The following is a 15,106-nucleotide window of genomic DNA, read 5'->3' on the forward strand; positions in this document are numbered from 1 at the left end:
AACACATAATCTGAAAAATCCTAAAATAAAAAACATTACAAAGTTGTAGAACGCTCCATTACACAGCGAACACATTTACTAAAAAAGCTCAAACCCCTAGAAGGTGTAAAAGAAGAATCGAACAACAGGACACCGTGTGAGGGTGTATCATGGCCACCCAGTACATGGGGTGTTCCTACATCTCTAGAATGCTCTGGGATCAGGTCAGTAGACCAGCAGTCAGGCCGGACGTCTGTCTGTATTACAGGAGCACACATTCACCCCCTTTGGGCAAAACACTTTTCTCTGGCGAATGCCACAAATTTTATTTTTTTTTTAATTTGTTTTTTTTTGCAACAAAAGTTCGCCACAATTTTGCAAAAGCCAGCAGACTATTATGCCTCATGTCCACGGGGAAAATCAGGCCCGCTATGGATTCTCCATGGAGAATCCGTAGCGGGTCCCTCCTGCCCCGCGGACATGTGCGCTTAAAATAAGAATAAACTTACCTCTCACCCGCTGCAGATCTTCCCTTCACTGCGGCGTCATCTTCTCTCCGTCGTGGCCGGATCTTCTTTCTTCGGCCCGGCGGATGTGCATGGCTCGTTGGTTGCGTGCCACGCGCATGCGCCGGCCCGAAGAAAAAAGATCCGGCCGCGACGGAGAGAAGATGACGCCGCGAAGGGGGGAAGATCCGGAGCAGGTGAGTATATTCTGATTTTGGTCTCGCACGAAATAGAGCATGGACCAGATTTTTTCATGCTCCATTTTTTTTTTAAATCACTTTTATTGACCATCCACGGGTATTTATCTACCCGCGGGTGGTCAATGCATCCCTATCCGCTGCGGATTTTAATTCTTCTTTTGCCCGTGGACATGAGGCCTAAGAGAAAGAAATACCTGCGGTGCCAAAGAGACATTTAAGAGCAAAATAAAATATTTATTTAGTTGCCAAATTTAGAAAATTTTATTATACAAAGTTACTAATAGGACTTCAGACGAGCGCATTATACCTCCGTGACAGCACAGTAATCGCTCGTTCCCACGAGCGCAATTTCTCTGCATATTATGTGGTGAATGGAGTCACGTGGATTTTCATTGATTCATTTCCGTTAGCGTGTAATACGTGCGTGAAAAAGAACGCAGCATGTTCCATTTCACCGCATATTCCGCGCGTACAACCCTATTGCTTCACATTGGATGCGTATTCAATGCTGTACATACACAATACACAAAAGGCCGCTATGAGATAGAGTAGGGAAGTGTGTGTGTGTGTGTGTGTGTGTGTGTGTGTGTGTGTGTGTGTGATGGGGGGGGCTGTCGTTCTTTCCCATTTTTCTGTACTCTGCAGCCTTGCGCAAGTGTAAAATAGATTTTACATTTTGGTTGCAGCATCAGTGTGGGATAAGCAGTGTACATTAGATGAGCAAGTCTTCATCATTTCACTCCTTTTCTGGATAAAACCCCATTATATCCTCGTCACCCCCTCCCCTGTGACACTGAGGCTATAAAGGAGAATTACAGAGCTTTTATATTGCTGAAAATTCCCGACTCCATTGCAAACGGCCGTAGCTCCGGTTCTGTAAGACCTCATGTCCGAGTCATGCGCGGATTGCCACAGCGGAAGACCTACGTGTCAGTGCGGAAATTTGTAAATGCTTGCCGACGATCACGGACGCGTTTTTTTCCCGCACGGATGTCCGAGGATGCACTGCAGATAATCCACGTGAAAAAAAAAAAAAAAAACACAAGCCCAAGGTGCCTGCCTTCTCCTTCTCCCTCCTCCTTAATTGAAGTGCGGACGCCCCGCGCTTCCCTATGGGTGGCTTGAACTGCAGATCGTCCGCAATTCAAACCAACCATAGACATTGGGCCTAAGGCTACAAATAAGCCAAGCATTTTAGCTTTAAAAGCACGTTGGCGGGCCCGATAGAACAAGCTCTGCTCGTCCAAAGCTGCAATATCCTCCTACTGAACAAACAGATCTCGTACTAAACGGCTGGGGTTTTAAATTGAGCCATAGTTAAACATTTGCAGCCACTACCACTAGGTGGCAGTGAAGAGCTACAGGCTGTCTGACGATCAGATGTGGTGACAATTCTCAGCTCCCATGAGAGTTAGGAGACCGCAGAATCAAGGAGTCTATTTCAGCACCATCTATATAAGCGAAATGCTCCCATAGACTGATCATAGATTGGCGCTTGTCTACCCTATTTGAACTACATGGAACGAACAAGAGTCCATGTGATCGGTTTGTCCAGCGTAGAGAATCCTTGCTGCCAGCTGATGATCCCCCATGCACACAGTGAATAATATGAAATGGCTGCATGAACTCCGTTCCCTCTTAGTACATAAAATCTGCGGTGTCGGATCATCTGCAGAACAGCTCTGGAATGCGAGAAGCTTTCCAACTCCATAAACGTCCAACTCTCTGACTACACGGCATTCCAGCCCTGAATCTGAGGTCCGTGACTGACGGGGCGAGAAGGTTAGATCTGCTTTGCATTAGCCACACCTCGACAACCAATATAGCTATAAACCTGGTTAATTGGTGATGAATAGGCACAGCGACACGAGAACGACCTTTGACCTGTCGTCGTACCATGTTCGGTTTGACTGCATACTAGTACAAAGAGCAGCAATACATTACGTATCGGTCTGGATTTAATTAAAGGCCCATTTATAGGGAACGATTATCAAGCAAAATTCGTTTAAATGAATGAAAATGCGCAATAATCATTCCATCTAAATGCAAAACCATCGTTTACTATTAGTTTACTTTTAACCAGCATAAAGATTAATCGCTGGCTCGCTCACTTCTTGCTGCATGTGGAACATTGTGCGGGGAGCCTTTAAACGCAGTGAGAAGTGAGCGGACCAGCCATTATTTTTATGCAGGCTGAAACTGAGTGACGAACGAAAGGCAAATGGAAAGTGCACAACGGCTCGCCTTCAGATGTAACGATTATCACGCACTTTTATTTGAGTGATCATTATGTGTAAATGGGACTGTATTGGCAGAAAGATCCCAGCTTCACTCCTATAATGTGGAGTCACAGCTTCTCCTATGTATTGAAGGGGTATTCCCATCCTATAAACTGCTACGTGCCATCACTTTATGGTCACTGCTGGACCTCCACTGAGGGGATGCAGCTCTGTGCCCGCTTCAAAGGCACCCCGGTAGTTAAAAACTTGGGAGGGATGCAGTACTATACACAATATGCTATCGGTTTTTGAAAAGGGATTGTTGCATTTACGTTTTGCCCCTGATGCCAGATATGGCTGTCATAGCCACGAATGTATAACACTGCTCTATTCACTTCAGTCAAAGATAGCCAAGTACTTGAACTCAGCAAAAATTCTTGTGAAGTGAATGGAGTGGCCACCAACATCAAACCTTCAGGATGCGCCAGGGGCGATATCTCTGATAGGTGGGGATCCCAGCCGTAGTAATACCCTTTAAAAGGGGATGTCCAGTTGTACACTACTAATGGCTTATCCTCAGATTAGGCCATCAACAGTAGACCGACACAGGTCAGTCACCAACACCTCTGCAGTTTTCTTGGCCAGTGCAGAAAGCAGATTTCTTATGGCCAGGCTTGGTATTCCAGGTCATTCACTTCAATGGGGACGTCGCTTGTAATACCATGCCTGGCCACTGCAGTAAGAACGGAGTTGTCTGCTTCCTGTGGAAATCAGCTCAGTGCAAGAGAACCTGCTCAGCTACTAGCTAAATGGGAGGCACCCAGGTCGATTAACCTTCAACAATCTGTAATGGCCCACCATTGATGGGTTATCAATAGTTTATAACAGGACAACCCCTTTAAATGTATAGTGGCTGAATATTCCATTTATGCCTTAATACTCTAAGCATACCTTGTAAGAAAGAGGAACAGCAGTCTCTCGCGGGAGGTTGGTTGGTCACGTGTACTGAAGTACGTGTAGATTTGAAGTGCAAACAGGACGAGCCAGAAGACCATGAACAGGACCGGGACCACCAGCTGATTCCATAGAGACATTCCCAGAGCGAGGAGGCCGTAGACTTCTACCACCTGCAAGATCACAATAGGGAACATAATCATTCATATTGTCAAGCGCAAGTAGTCTGCACCCTGCTGCAAAACCACAACGCTCAGCCTGAGGGGTGTGCTGGGAGTTGTAGTTTCACAGCAGCTAGAAAGAATCAGATTGCAGACCACAGAGATAGTAAGTGGAGCTTACAGAGGTTGTCGCACCATAAACACTGAGGTCATATCAAATAAACATGACATCAATGTCTGATCTCCAACCTTCCTCTTATGCAAGTTCCACAAGGTAAAAGGTTAACAGCGGACGTCCTACAAGACGATGATTTACCTGAACAAGCTCCCTGTATGCAGTCTTGGCAAGATTAAAGGGCACGAGCAGGTTGGATGCCAGAAAGTACAGCACTTCAAGTCCAGTGAAAATCATGGCAAACTTGTTAATGACGACAATGGTCTCAATTGGGACCAGGCAGAGACGAGCCAGCAGGGGGAGCATGTGAGCCGAGAATAGCCAGATCTGTTTGGTCTTCATCACACAAGAGCACAGGGTGCAGACGACCAGCTGGCCTGCAACGCAATCATGTCACAACCACCATCAGATTAGTGCTCAATCGTACAACAACGAGTGGGGTAAAGCAATATGAATTCCCAAAAAAAGTCACAAGGGCCGAGAAAACAAAACTTCTAAATTCTACAGTAAGTCTGCAGACAGCGAAGCATAAGAAGCAGCACTAAAAGTACAAAGCGTATAGAAGTGCAGTGTATATCAGCCACACGTATAAGCTTCTTATGCCCGAGAACCCTATAATAGCAGGAGAAGTTAATAATGGGGGGCATTTCCTGGCCGTCACTACGTAGGTGACTAGTCTATGGGTTTATGACCACAGACTATATATTAAATAAATTGCACTAAAAAAAAAAAAAAAGTTATGCTGGAGGTGCACAACCCCCTCCCTAAATGCAGGGCTCAGGGCAAACAGCTCATCAGACTGACGTTCCCATGCCCTAATAGGCCATATGAACAGGGCATGTACTATTGCCGCAACCTCTTTAATACAATGCTCTGTCTATAACCTACATCTTCTATTACGGATTAAAAAAAACGGAATGGCGAGAGGTTTACTCCTAAGGGCTCATGTCCACGGGCAAAAGAAGAATTAAAATCCGCAGCGGATTTTAACTCTTCTCCTGCCCGCGGATCCGCATCCCATAGGGATGCATTGACCACCCGCGTGTAGATAAATACCCGCGGATGGTCAATAAAAGGGAATTAAAAAAAAAAAAATGGAGCATGAAAAAATCTGGACCATGCTCCATTTTCGTGCGGGTCTCCCGCGGGCTTCTATTGAAGCCTATGGAAGCCGGCCGGATCCGCGGGAGACAAAAATCGGATTTTACTCACCCGCTCCGGTTCTTCCCTTCACCACGGCGCCATCTTCTCTCCGTAGCGGCCGGATCTTTTTTCTTCAGGGCGGCGCATCCGCCGGGCTGAAAAAAGAAGATCCAGCCGCGACGCAGAGAAGATGACGCCGCGGCGAAAAGAAGATGCGGAGCGTGCGAGAGGTGAGTTTATTCTGATTTATTCTCATTTTCAGCGCTCATGTCCGCGGGGCAGGAGGGACCCGCTCCAGATTCTCCATGGAGAATTCGGAGCGGGCCTGATTTTCCCCGTGGACATGGGGCCTTAGAATCTTAGCACTGCTAGAGCCGGCATAGACCAGGTCACCGACTTCAGGAACATTTAAAGTAAAAAAATTTAATTTCCAACTTCTAACACAAAGTTGTTTCCAGATGTAAACGCTGTGCGGATTAGTTTCTTAAATCTTAATACAGCTTTATAGTAGAAGCCTTAACAGGGAATACGGACAGGGGTTCATGTTGTGAGAACCTCTTTAACCCCTTAATGACATGGCCTATTTTGGCGTTGGGGACCAAGCAATTTTTTGGTATTTTTCCATCTCCATTTTTCAAAAGCCATAACTTTGTTATTTTTCCATTGCCGCGGCCGTTTTTTTTATTTTTTACAGCGTTAGTCATGCAGCATAAATGACACACTAAATTTTTTCTGCGGGTCGGTACGGTTACAACACCAAAATTTTTATATTTTTTTTAGGTTTTTACACGTTTTTGCAATAAAAACCCTTTTTTTGGGGGAAATCTTTTTTTTTTCTGTATAGCTGCATTCAAAGTCCTGTAACTTTTTTATTTTTCTATGTACGGAGCTCTTTAAGGGCTTAGTTTTTGCGAGACGAGCTGTAGTTTTTATTGGTACCATTTTGGGGAATGTACGGCTTTTTTGATCACTTTTATTGCATTTTTTGTGAGGCAAAATGCTAAAAATTAGCATTTTGCCTCTGCTTTTTAGCGTTTTTTTTTAACGCTTTTTGTCGTACAAAATAAAAAGCATGTTCAACTTTTTGTACACGTCGTTACGGACGCGTCAATACCCAATATGTGGGGTTTTAATTTTTTTTAACCTTTTTTTATGCTAATATTAGAAAAAGCATAAAAAAGGGTGTTTACTTTTTTTAAATTTATTTATTTATTTATTTATTTTTACACTATTTGAGTCCCTCTGAGGGACTTGCAGCACTGTGCTTATGATCGCTGTGATAAGGCATGGCAGGGCTACTGCTCTGCCATGCCTTATCGCTTATACAGCGATCATAGGCACATCGGGTGCATCGTCGCTGTAAGGGGACGCTCACACGGGTGTATTGCGGTCCGTGCTTATAGGGTTTTTTTTTTTGTTGTTTTCAACACTCCTCACAAACATGAAATTTCATTGATTTCCTGTGTAAATATGCGGCAAAGACACAGGTCTTCTGCATACCCATTCACTTCTATGAATGTACACGCCAAGATAGGACATGCGGCATTAGGTTTCTTTTCATGCGACCATTTCATGAATGGCTTCTATACTCGGCGTAATACACTGCGTGAATAGGTTCACGTGAAGGAGCCTTAATACCGATTTGCATCTAACTGTACATGTTCAGCAAGATGTTGAGGGTGTGCCGTTTGGGCAACAAGCTGCAGAATTAAGAGACTGTGGGATAAACTTCTTCACATCGCCATCAAATATACAGATTTATGAAACTATCTAAAAGAAAGTAGGTCTTGGCTGCCCATAGCAACCAATCACAGCTTTCGTTTCTCAACTGGTTGCATTATACGTACTGGACGTCACTCACCTACTAGCGCCGTGATGAACCTGTTCATAGACAGGGGCTCTAGATGCATCGGACCCTCATAGCCAGACTCTATCTCACTGCGAACATAGTCCCTAAAACACAAAATGAAAATGGTCATCGTGTCCAACAAGGTGTATAAAAAGGGTCACAGACTGATGGGCTTCGGTGCATCTACATAAACAAGCGGTCACAGGAAGTTGGGGGAAAGCGGGAAGAGCACCCCCATCCCAACTGAGATCCCGCTGTGTGCCTTTATTAATCAGGGTAACGGGATGGCGGACCTTACATTGGGCAGCATATCCCGGTGCTGCTGTGGATCCACATCAAAAGCTGCCTTCAACGGTGCAGATTTTGACGTAGATTTTGCTGCAGAAAATAGACCACATTGGAAATGCACCCTCGGGCGGGCTTCACACGGGCAATAAAAGTGTACGAGATTTGTGTATTGCAAGACACACAACTATGGAGCCCATTTGATTGGGGTCATACACATGAGCAAAGTGTTCCTGCATGGCACCGCAATGCTATGCGGGAAACAAATGTTCTATCTCGTGTGTGATCTCGCATCTCACCGCCCATTGTTTTCAATGGGTCCAGCAGCAGCATCACCGGCCCAATAGAAAGCAATGGGAGAAGCTCTGCCATCCACTGCTGCGGCTCTGACAACCACAGCGAGGGATCCTCGCATTCCTAAGTAATGTCAGGCAGTTTGCACATGAAACCGCCTCGCATCCACGGGGATTTCTCAATGTGAGAAGCACGATATGGGGGCTGGATTCACGGCCCCGTATCACGTTCGCCTTTGTGAAATTAACTTTAGTGTTAGGCGACATACGCATGGGCGAGCGCGATATTGGGCCGAGAACCGGCCCGATATTGTGCTTGTCAATATGAGTTTCACTCGCGGATGCGAGGCATTTTTCATGCATCACTTCTGTGACGTTGCGATCCTCGGATCGATAAGTGTTTCCCAATGATTTCAATGGGAAACATCACACTCCCGTGCACCTCACATAGCATGCCATGTGTTTGATTGTCCCATTGAAAACAATGGGCATTGCAACATGGAAAAAAATAGGACATGCAGCAATTTTTTTATCTCGCAGCATTGCTGTGAAGGGGGGAAAAAAAAAATTGCTCATATGTACAACCCCATTCAAAAGAATGCATTTTGCAACGCACAAAATTTGCGTGAGATTCCCGCCCGTCTGCACATAGCCATAGTAAGGGGGAAAAAGCGCCATTTCCAGATGTTATGTGCAGGAGACACTTTACAAATCCAACCTTTTTTCCTTTCCCCATAATCCAGCAGTGCAGCCTGCCATGGCATTGGGTCCTCACCTGGAAATCTGGTGTCCCGTATAGAGCAGTAACGCAGTTACAACGTAGAGGTACAGTTTAGCGAGGTGTTGGCGAGGTAAAGTCAGAAGTACAACACTCAGGATGTAACCTGCAGGGAGGGGGGAAAAAAAAGAAATCCGTAAGAGCAATGTGACCAGAAAACTCATAAATGATCAATATGTGTCTTGTCAGCAGACCGGAAAACGGAGGCTTAAAAGATGCCGACGACCTAAAACACGGGTCAGCGACCAAAATAACTGCAAAGTCTGCGCTGTGAAGATTGTAGAACTTACGTCATTTCAATGCGGTTTCTATTTGAAGGAATGTTGAAGTCTTCTTAAATCTACACGATGTAGGACAGGAGCTCGTTATGCCCAAGTGACAGATTTACCTTCTCTGGGGGCGTCCCGCACCATAGCCCCTGCATTAATGTACGTGCCAAAACAACTACAAGCAGGAACTATACAGCTAAATCTATGGAAGAGGCACTGGGGGCCCTAGAGAGGGCTCAAATACCGGTGGACAGATCAGAGGAAAATCGGCCCCTCCCGTCCTCGCCCAGGAAGGACCTGGAGCAGGCCACGCCCTCTGAGAGGACTGCCAAGACCTACACCCCAAGATCGTGACACGGGACTGCCCAATCCCTCATGAAGAGAGAGGGGAAAGAAAAGAAAGAGAAGGAAATGATAGGAAATGCAGTCTATGTTGATGTTTTAGTTTTTTGCTATTCAGGCAATAATCCTATCCTCACCTAATTAACGGAGTTTTTTGTACGGAGGTGGGGGAGGGAGGGCTATGGAAGACAGAGAAGATTTCATTGCCTGGCTGGCAATAGGTTTATGAGGCCAGACTGACAATGAAAGTTAAGATAACAACAAAGGCCCAAACAGGAGGTCTGTTTACTACTATGTTGTGGGTTATAAAGTTAAGAAAGCAACAAGATTAGAGATGCGAGTCCAGGAAGGATGGATAATTTCCCTGATCACTCAAAGATAAGCGACTCTCCCTTAAGGAGGGCCGTCTTCAATCTTGAAGAATCTGGTCCTAGGACCTGTAACGACTTAAAAGTTGTTCTTTTCGTGATGCCTCCTCAAGGGGAGACATCAAAGATTTGCATGTTTGTTTGTTTTGTTCTTGTTTTTGGAAATCTAGGTCTTCCATTCTATAAAGAAAACCGTAGAAAAACTAACCGCACCAAATTAAGGATTAGGGGGAAAAGAGAAGTAGAGCAACCACCCAAGACTACAAATGGTATGTATAGTCTCCCATAATGTACGGGGATTCAACTCCCCTAACAAAAGAAGGATGGCTTTTCTGTCATACTTGAAACACAAACCCGATGTGATCTGTATACAGGAAACCCACTTCTCCCATACCTCGGTCCCTAAATACTTCCACCAACACTATTCCAGACATTTCACAGCAACGGCACCAAAAAAACACAGAGGAGTCCTCACCCTACTACACAATTCTTTTCCGTTCCAAATGGATGAGACAGATATAGACCAGGAAGGAAGATTTTGTATCTTGGTAGGAAAAATACACACACAACAGACGGTCATAGTTAATATCTATGCGCCCTCAGAAAATCCAATCCCAACCCTACAGGTGGTCTCTCGGAAGCTTCTCAAATATACGCAACATAAAATCATATGGGCAGGCGACTTCAACTTCCCTTTCTCAGCAACCCTAGACAGATCAAACAACAACCCAGACAGATTCTCGATCCAACAAAGGAAGGATTGGGGAAACAAACTAGCACTACTGATGCTAGCGGACAGCTGGAGAGAAATACACGGCAACAGGAGAGGATACACCTTCTTCTCCTCAGCCAATCAGACATATTCGAGACTGGATTACATCCTAATGTCCACATCCCTCTTACCCACACTGGTAACATCAAGGCACTATCCATGCTCATGGTCAGATCATGACTTGGTATTAGCAGTGACACACAGCGACGAGACCCCCAAACCCATCTATAAATGGAGACTAAACGAAGCCCTTATCAGAGATCCTAATATCTCAAACCAAATCCAAAAACAAATTACAGATTTCTTCAGTCTGAATTCTACCCAAGAATCACACCCCCACTGGATATGGCTCGCTCATAAGGCAAGCATTAGAGGACAATTAATCCGATTAGCATCGCAGAGAAAAAAAGAAAAATCACAATCTTACTTAGCTCTAGAAAGGCGATTGTTCCTGCTAGAAACCTATAATCAAAGGAACCCCACAAGGGCCACGATTAAAGAAATTAGAGACATTAAGATTAAACTAAACATCCTACTATCAGACAAAGTTGACCGAGCACTCCAGTGGACAGGTTATAAATATTACAAATACGCTAACAAACCAGACAGACTACTGGCCACAAAATTGAGAGAGAAACAGAGGACGAATTCAATATTCAAACTATACACCCCTCACAACACGACCACATCCAATCCAGACAAGATATACAAAGCATTTGCTACATATTACGCATCCCTGTATAAGGAACATAAAGGGAACATCGAGGCTGCAGGACCCTCCTTTATAGAATCCCTCCCACTTCCTACCTTAACCCAAAATCAGCGAGACCACCTAAACGGAGATATCACGATAGAAGAGATAAGGGAAGCCATAGACAACCTAAAGTTAGGGAAGGCCCCTGGCCCCGATGGCTACACGGCAATCTATTATAAAAAATACAAAGAATCCCTAATAGGACCACTACAAAGCCTTTTTCAATCACTGCAGAAGGGTGATACCCCTCCCCAAGAATTTTTAAATTCTAATCTAACAGTTATACCCAAGGCCAAAAAAGATCCTCTCTCCCCCAAAAGCTATAGGCCTATCTCGTTGTTGAACATTGATTATAAAATCTTCACATCTATCCTGGCTGCCCGACTGAACCAATTTCTCCCAAATCTCATACATAAAGACCAGGTCGGTTTCATCCCATCAAGACAAGCCCCAGACAACATTAGAAAGGTACTAAATATAATTGACCATTCAAAAGACACAAAAATCCCCGTCACCTTATTAGCCCTAGACATAGAAAAGGCTTTTGATTCATTGGCCTGGGACTATCTATTCTTTATCCTGCAGCGTATGGGCTTCGAGGGAGCCTTCGTGCGCTCGATGGCAGCATTGTACTCCACTCCCTCCACCTTATTAAAGCTACCTACAAGCAAAGAAACCCCTATCCCAATCAGGAGAGGTACACGGCAAGGCTGTCCCCTCTCACCTGCTTTATTTGCACTGGCGGTCGAACCCCTCGCAATAGCCATTAGGCAAAACCCCAATATAAGAGGAGTGACAGTGGAGGGGGTGGAGTACAAATTAAGCCTATTCGCGGACGACCTTTTACTTACAATGACCCAGCCATTAATTTCCCTCCCCAATTTAATGGGATTATTGGACAAGTGGGCGGTGCTCTCGGGACTAAAAATCAATCCAGATAAATGCGACATCATATATTTAAACTCCCCGTCCTCACTAACAAAATTAATAGATTTAAATTTTGGCTTCCAACACCAACACCACTATATTCCCTACCTGGGTATCAACTTAACCACATCCTTAACCACCTTATACAAATGGAACTATCCACCCCTAATACAAAAACTTATGGCAGACCTGACCAAATGGGATGATCCCCTACTATCTTGGGTGGGAAGAATCAGCGCAATTAAAATGAACCTACTACCCCGCATACTATATTTATTCAGGACACTACCTATCCCAATCCCCCGCCCGACGATAGCAAATCTACAGAAACGTATCTTCCAATTCATCTGGGCCTCAAAAAAACCAAGAATCAAAAACACCCTTATGTATAAGCATAAAAACAGGGGAGGTCTCTCTGTCCCCAACCTTTGGAAGTACTATGTGGCGGCACAAACAGCCCAAGGGCTAACAACACTGGGGGGAGAAAAAGCTCCATTATGGGTAAGGCTAGAATCATCCAGAATATCCCCACAAACTTTTCCTAATCTAATATGGTCTAACAATACCCTAAACTCAAACCTACATGCCAAAAGTCCCCTCACTTTCCACACCATGAGAATCTGGAGAAGTACCCGATTTAAATATAAACTCTCCAATAAACCCTCTAGGATGATGCCTATTATACCGAACATAAGATTTCCACCAAGTATGGACTTAATCCATTTTCAGTGGTGGAAGACAAATGAACTGACAAATCTTAACCACTTTTTATTGGGCTCCCAGATAATAACACTAAGCCAACTCCAAGCTAACTACAATCTCCCAACAGCAGAAAACTTCCGAGCCAACCAAATATTCCACTTCCTACATTCACTGGACTTACCTAGGGTGATCCCTGAAATGACAACACTAGAAAGATTATGTAAAAACAACCCCTTGAGGAAAGGAACTTTATCTTTACTATACAAAATGTTAAACGAGCCTGATACAGAAAGCAAACTTCCGTTTATGCGAAAGTGGGAAACTGAACTACAAATCCACATGTCAGTGGAAAGATGGCAACATTGTTGTGAAACTATCACTAGAGGAAGCCACCAAGTCTCCTTAATGGAAACGTCCATTAAAATCTTACACCGCACTCACCTAGTCCCAGTAAGAATAAATAAATTTTTTCCCTTGACTTCACCACTCTGCTTTAGGGGATGTACAGAAGTAGGATCCCAAGCCCACATATGGTGGAGTTGCCCGGTGGTAGCCAGACTATGGTCTCAGATACACAGACTATTGCAAAGACTATTTATTGGTCCACTCCCAAAATCTCCAACAATATTCCTACTAGGAGATCGTCCGCCAGGAATAAAATACCAAGCACATAAATTGATCCAGCACATATGCATGGCAACTAGAATACATATAGCAGCGAGGTGGAAACAGCCAACCCTCTCATATAATGAAGTCCAAAACCGGATCTCCCAGATTGCCCTGTATGAGAGAATACATGCTATACAAACTGACACTCTAACGAAATACAGTGAATTATGGAGACCTTGGATTGAAATGATGGACATCCCAGGCCTTAGACATAACTTGCTCTCAACCTAAATCCCCCCCTGATATCCACACAAATCCTAAAAGAGCTAAGCAAAAGAATTACCCAAAGTCGGTAGCGAATGGGGAAAAAAAAAAAAAAAAAAGTGTGAAGACCTACTTTTCCATGTTCTTTCATGTTTTTATGTTTCCTTTATAATTTTGTAATTGCTGAAGCCTGAATATCTAGAATTCACCGAAAAGGCCAGAAACAGGCGATACGATAGAATTCAGCTCGTTAAAAGAAAGGTTATGTAAGAAGTGTACAAAAATGTCTGAAAATAAACCTTTGTCATTCCTTCTATTAATCTCACCGCCCCCTGCGTGGGGAAATAAGAAAGCATGAATGACTACTGTTTTAACTCTGAACTTTAATAAAATCTGTTGAAACTAAAACAACTACAAGCATGCAAAAGTAATGAGAAAAAAAAGTGCAGCATAAAAACCAAATGACAAGTTTTCCATGAGTTCACATTAGATGTGAAAGTCCAGTGATCTGAGCGACGAGGCCTGGTCATCGGTGCTAGACTAGCCGGGGCCGGGATTTCACTGCCAAACGCGTGGGCAGCGGTGTGGAGAGTAAACTGAGAATGGTGCGATAGTGGGAAGACATCCAGGGGAAGGGGATCCTGCGGACGGAAACATCTCATCAACGACAGGGGTCATAGAAATCCTGGACAGGAGGCGCATGAATCAAGCAAATTGCAGCCGAATACAATGCCAGTTGCCCAACTAAGATGTTCGAATGCGCAACTCACCATTTATCAGCACGGTCCAAGCGCCATTGCTGACTAAGAAAAACAGATAGACAAGACTCCGGAGGGCAAAAAAAGTGTAAAAAATTGTATTAATGAGCAGTGGAAAATCATCACCTGGTCAGATGAATCCAGATTTCTGTTGCACAGTGCTGACCGATCAGAATTTGGCACAAGCAGCATGAATCGATGAACCCTTCCTGTCAGAACATTTCATTACCATTATGTAACCTGCGTCAACTACAAGCAGCTTCTTGTCCACATGGGCCAATATTCCTGCAGAATGATCGTAACATCTAGTTGAATCTACACCATGACAAATTTCTGTGATTCTGAAGGCCGAAGGACGCCCAATGTGCTACTAGATGGGGTTCTCGACTACAGTGACCAGTCAGGGTATGTCTGCATGGGAGCCTGTCGGGCTTTCCACCCTTCTGACTACCTTTTGTTCTGCAGACAGTTGCAAGCGGCGTTGACTTCTACCTCCAATCGCACATATGAATACTCACACAAGTCTACTGTCCTGTAATACCCGTATAGAGATAACACTTTAAGATGAGACTGAGTTAAGACATCTTGAAACTCAGGCACAGAAATACTTCCTTTACTCCTGAAGAAGAGTTTCCAAGTCACATGACGGCTTAGAATAACTTTTTGGCATTTAATGCCGTCTGCTGAGGAGTGGAAAATTGAAACAAGCATTTCAGTAAACACACTAAAGAGCGTGGAAGGCGCCAGTGGTTTTGTGACATCCGTGTTTCAGATAAAGGGGAAAGTTGAAAAAGATTTT

At 44.3% G+C, this 15,106-nt stretch overlaps 1 protein-coding gene across 1 annotated transcript in view; it reads right to left on the reverse strand.

Annotated features, from left to right (window-relative positions):
* Nucleotides 1–15,106, reverse strand: part of RNF145 (ring finger protein 145) — a 36,896-nt gene that overhangs the window by 9,128 nt on the left and 12,662 nt on the right. The window contains exons 3-6 of the mRNA XM_066590479.1: nucleotides 8,540–8,648; nucleotides 7,199–7,290; nucleotides 4,336–4,571; nucleotides 3,856–4,031 (exon numbers count right to left, since the gene is read on the reverse strand). Coding sequence (XP_066446576.1) covers nucleotides 3,856–4,031; nucleotides 4,336–4,571; nucleotides 7,199–7,290; nucleotides 8,540–8,648 — 613 coding nt within the window. The remainder of the gene's footprint in view (nucleotides 1–3,855; nucleotides 4,032–4,335; nucleotides 4,572–7,198; nucleotides 7,291–8,539; nucleotides 8,649–15,106) is intronic.

Source organism: Eleutherodactylus coqui, chromosome 2 (genome assembly GCF_035609145.1).
Source record: "Eleutherodactylus coqui strain aEleCoq1 chromosome 2, aEleCoq1.hap1, whole genome shotgun sequence".
NCBI lineage: Eukaryota > Metazoa > Chordata > Amphibia > Anura > Eleutherodactylidae > Eleutherodactylus > Eleutherodactylus coqui.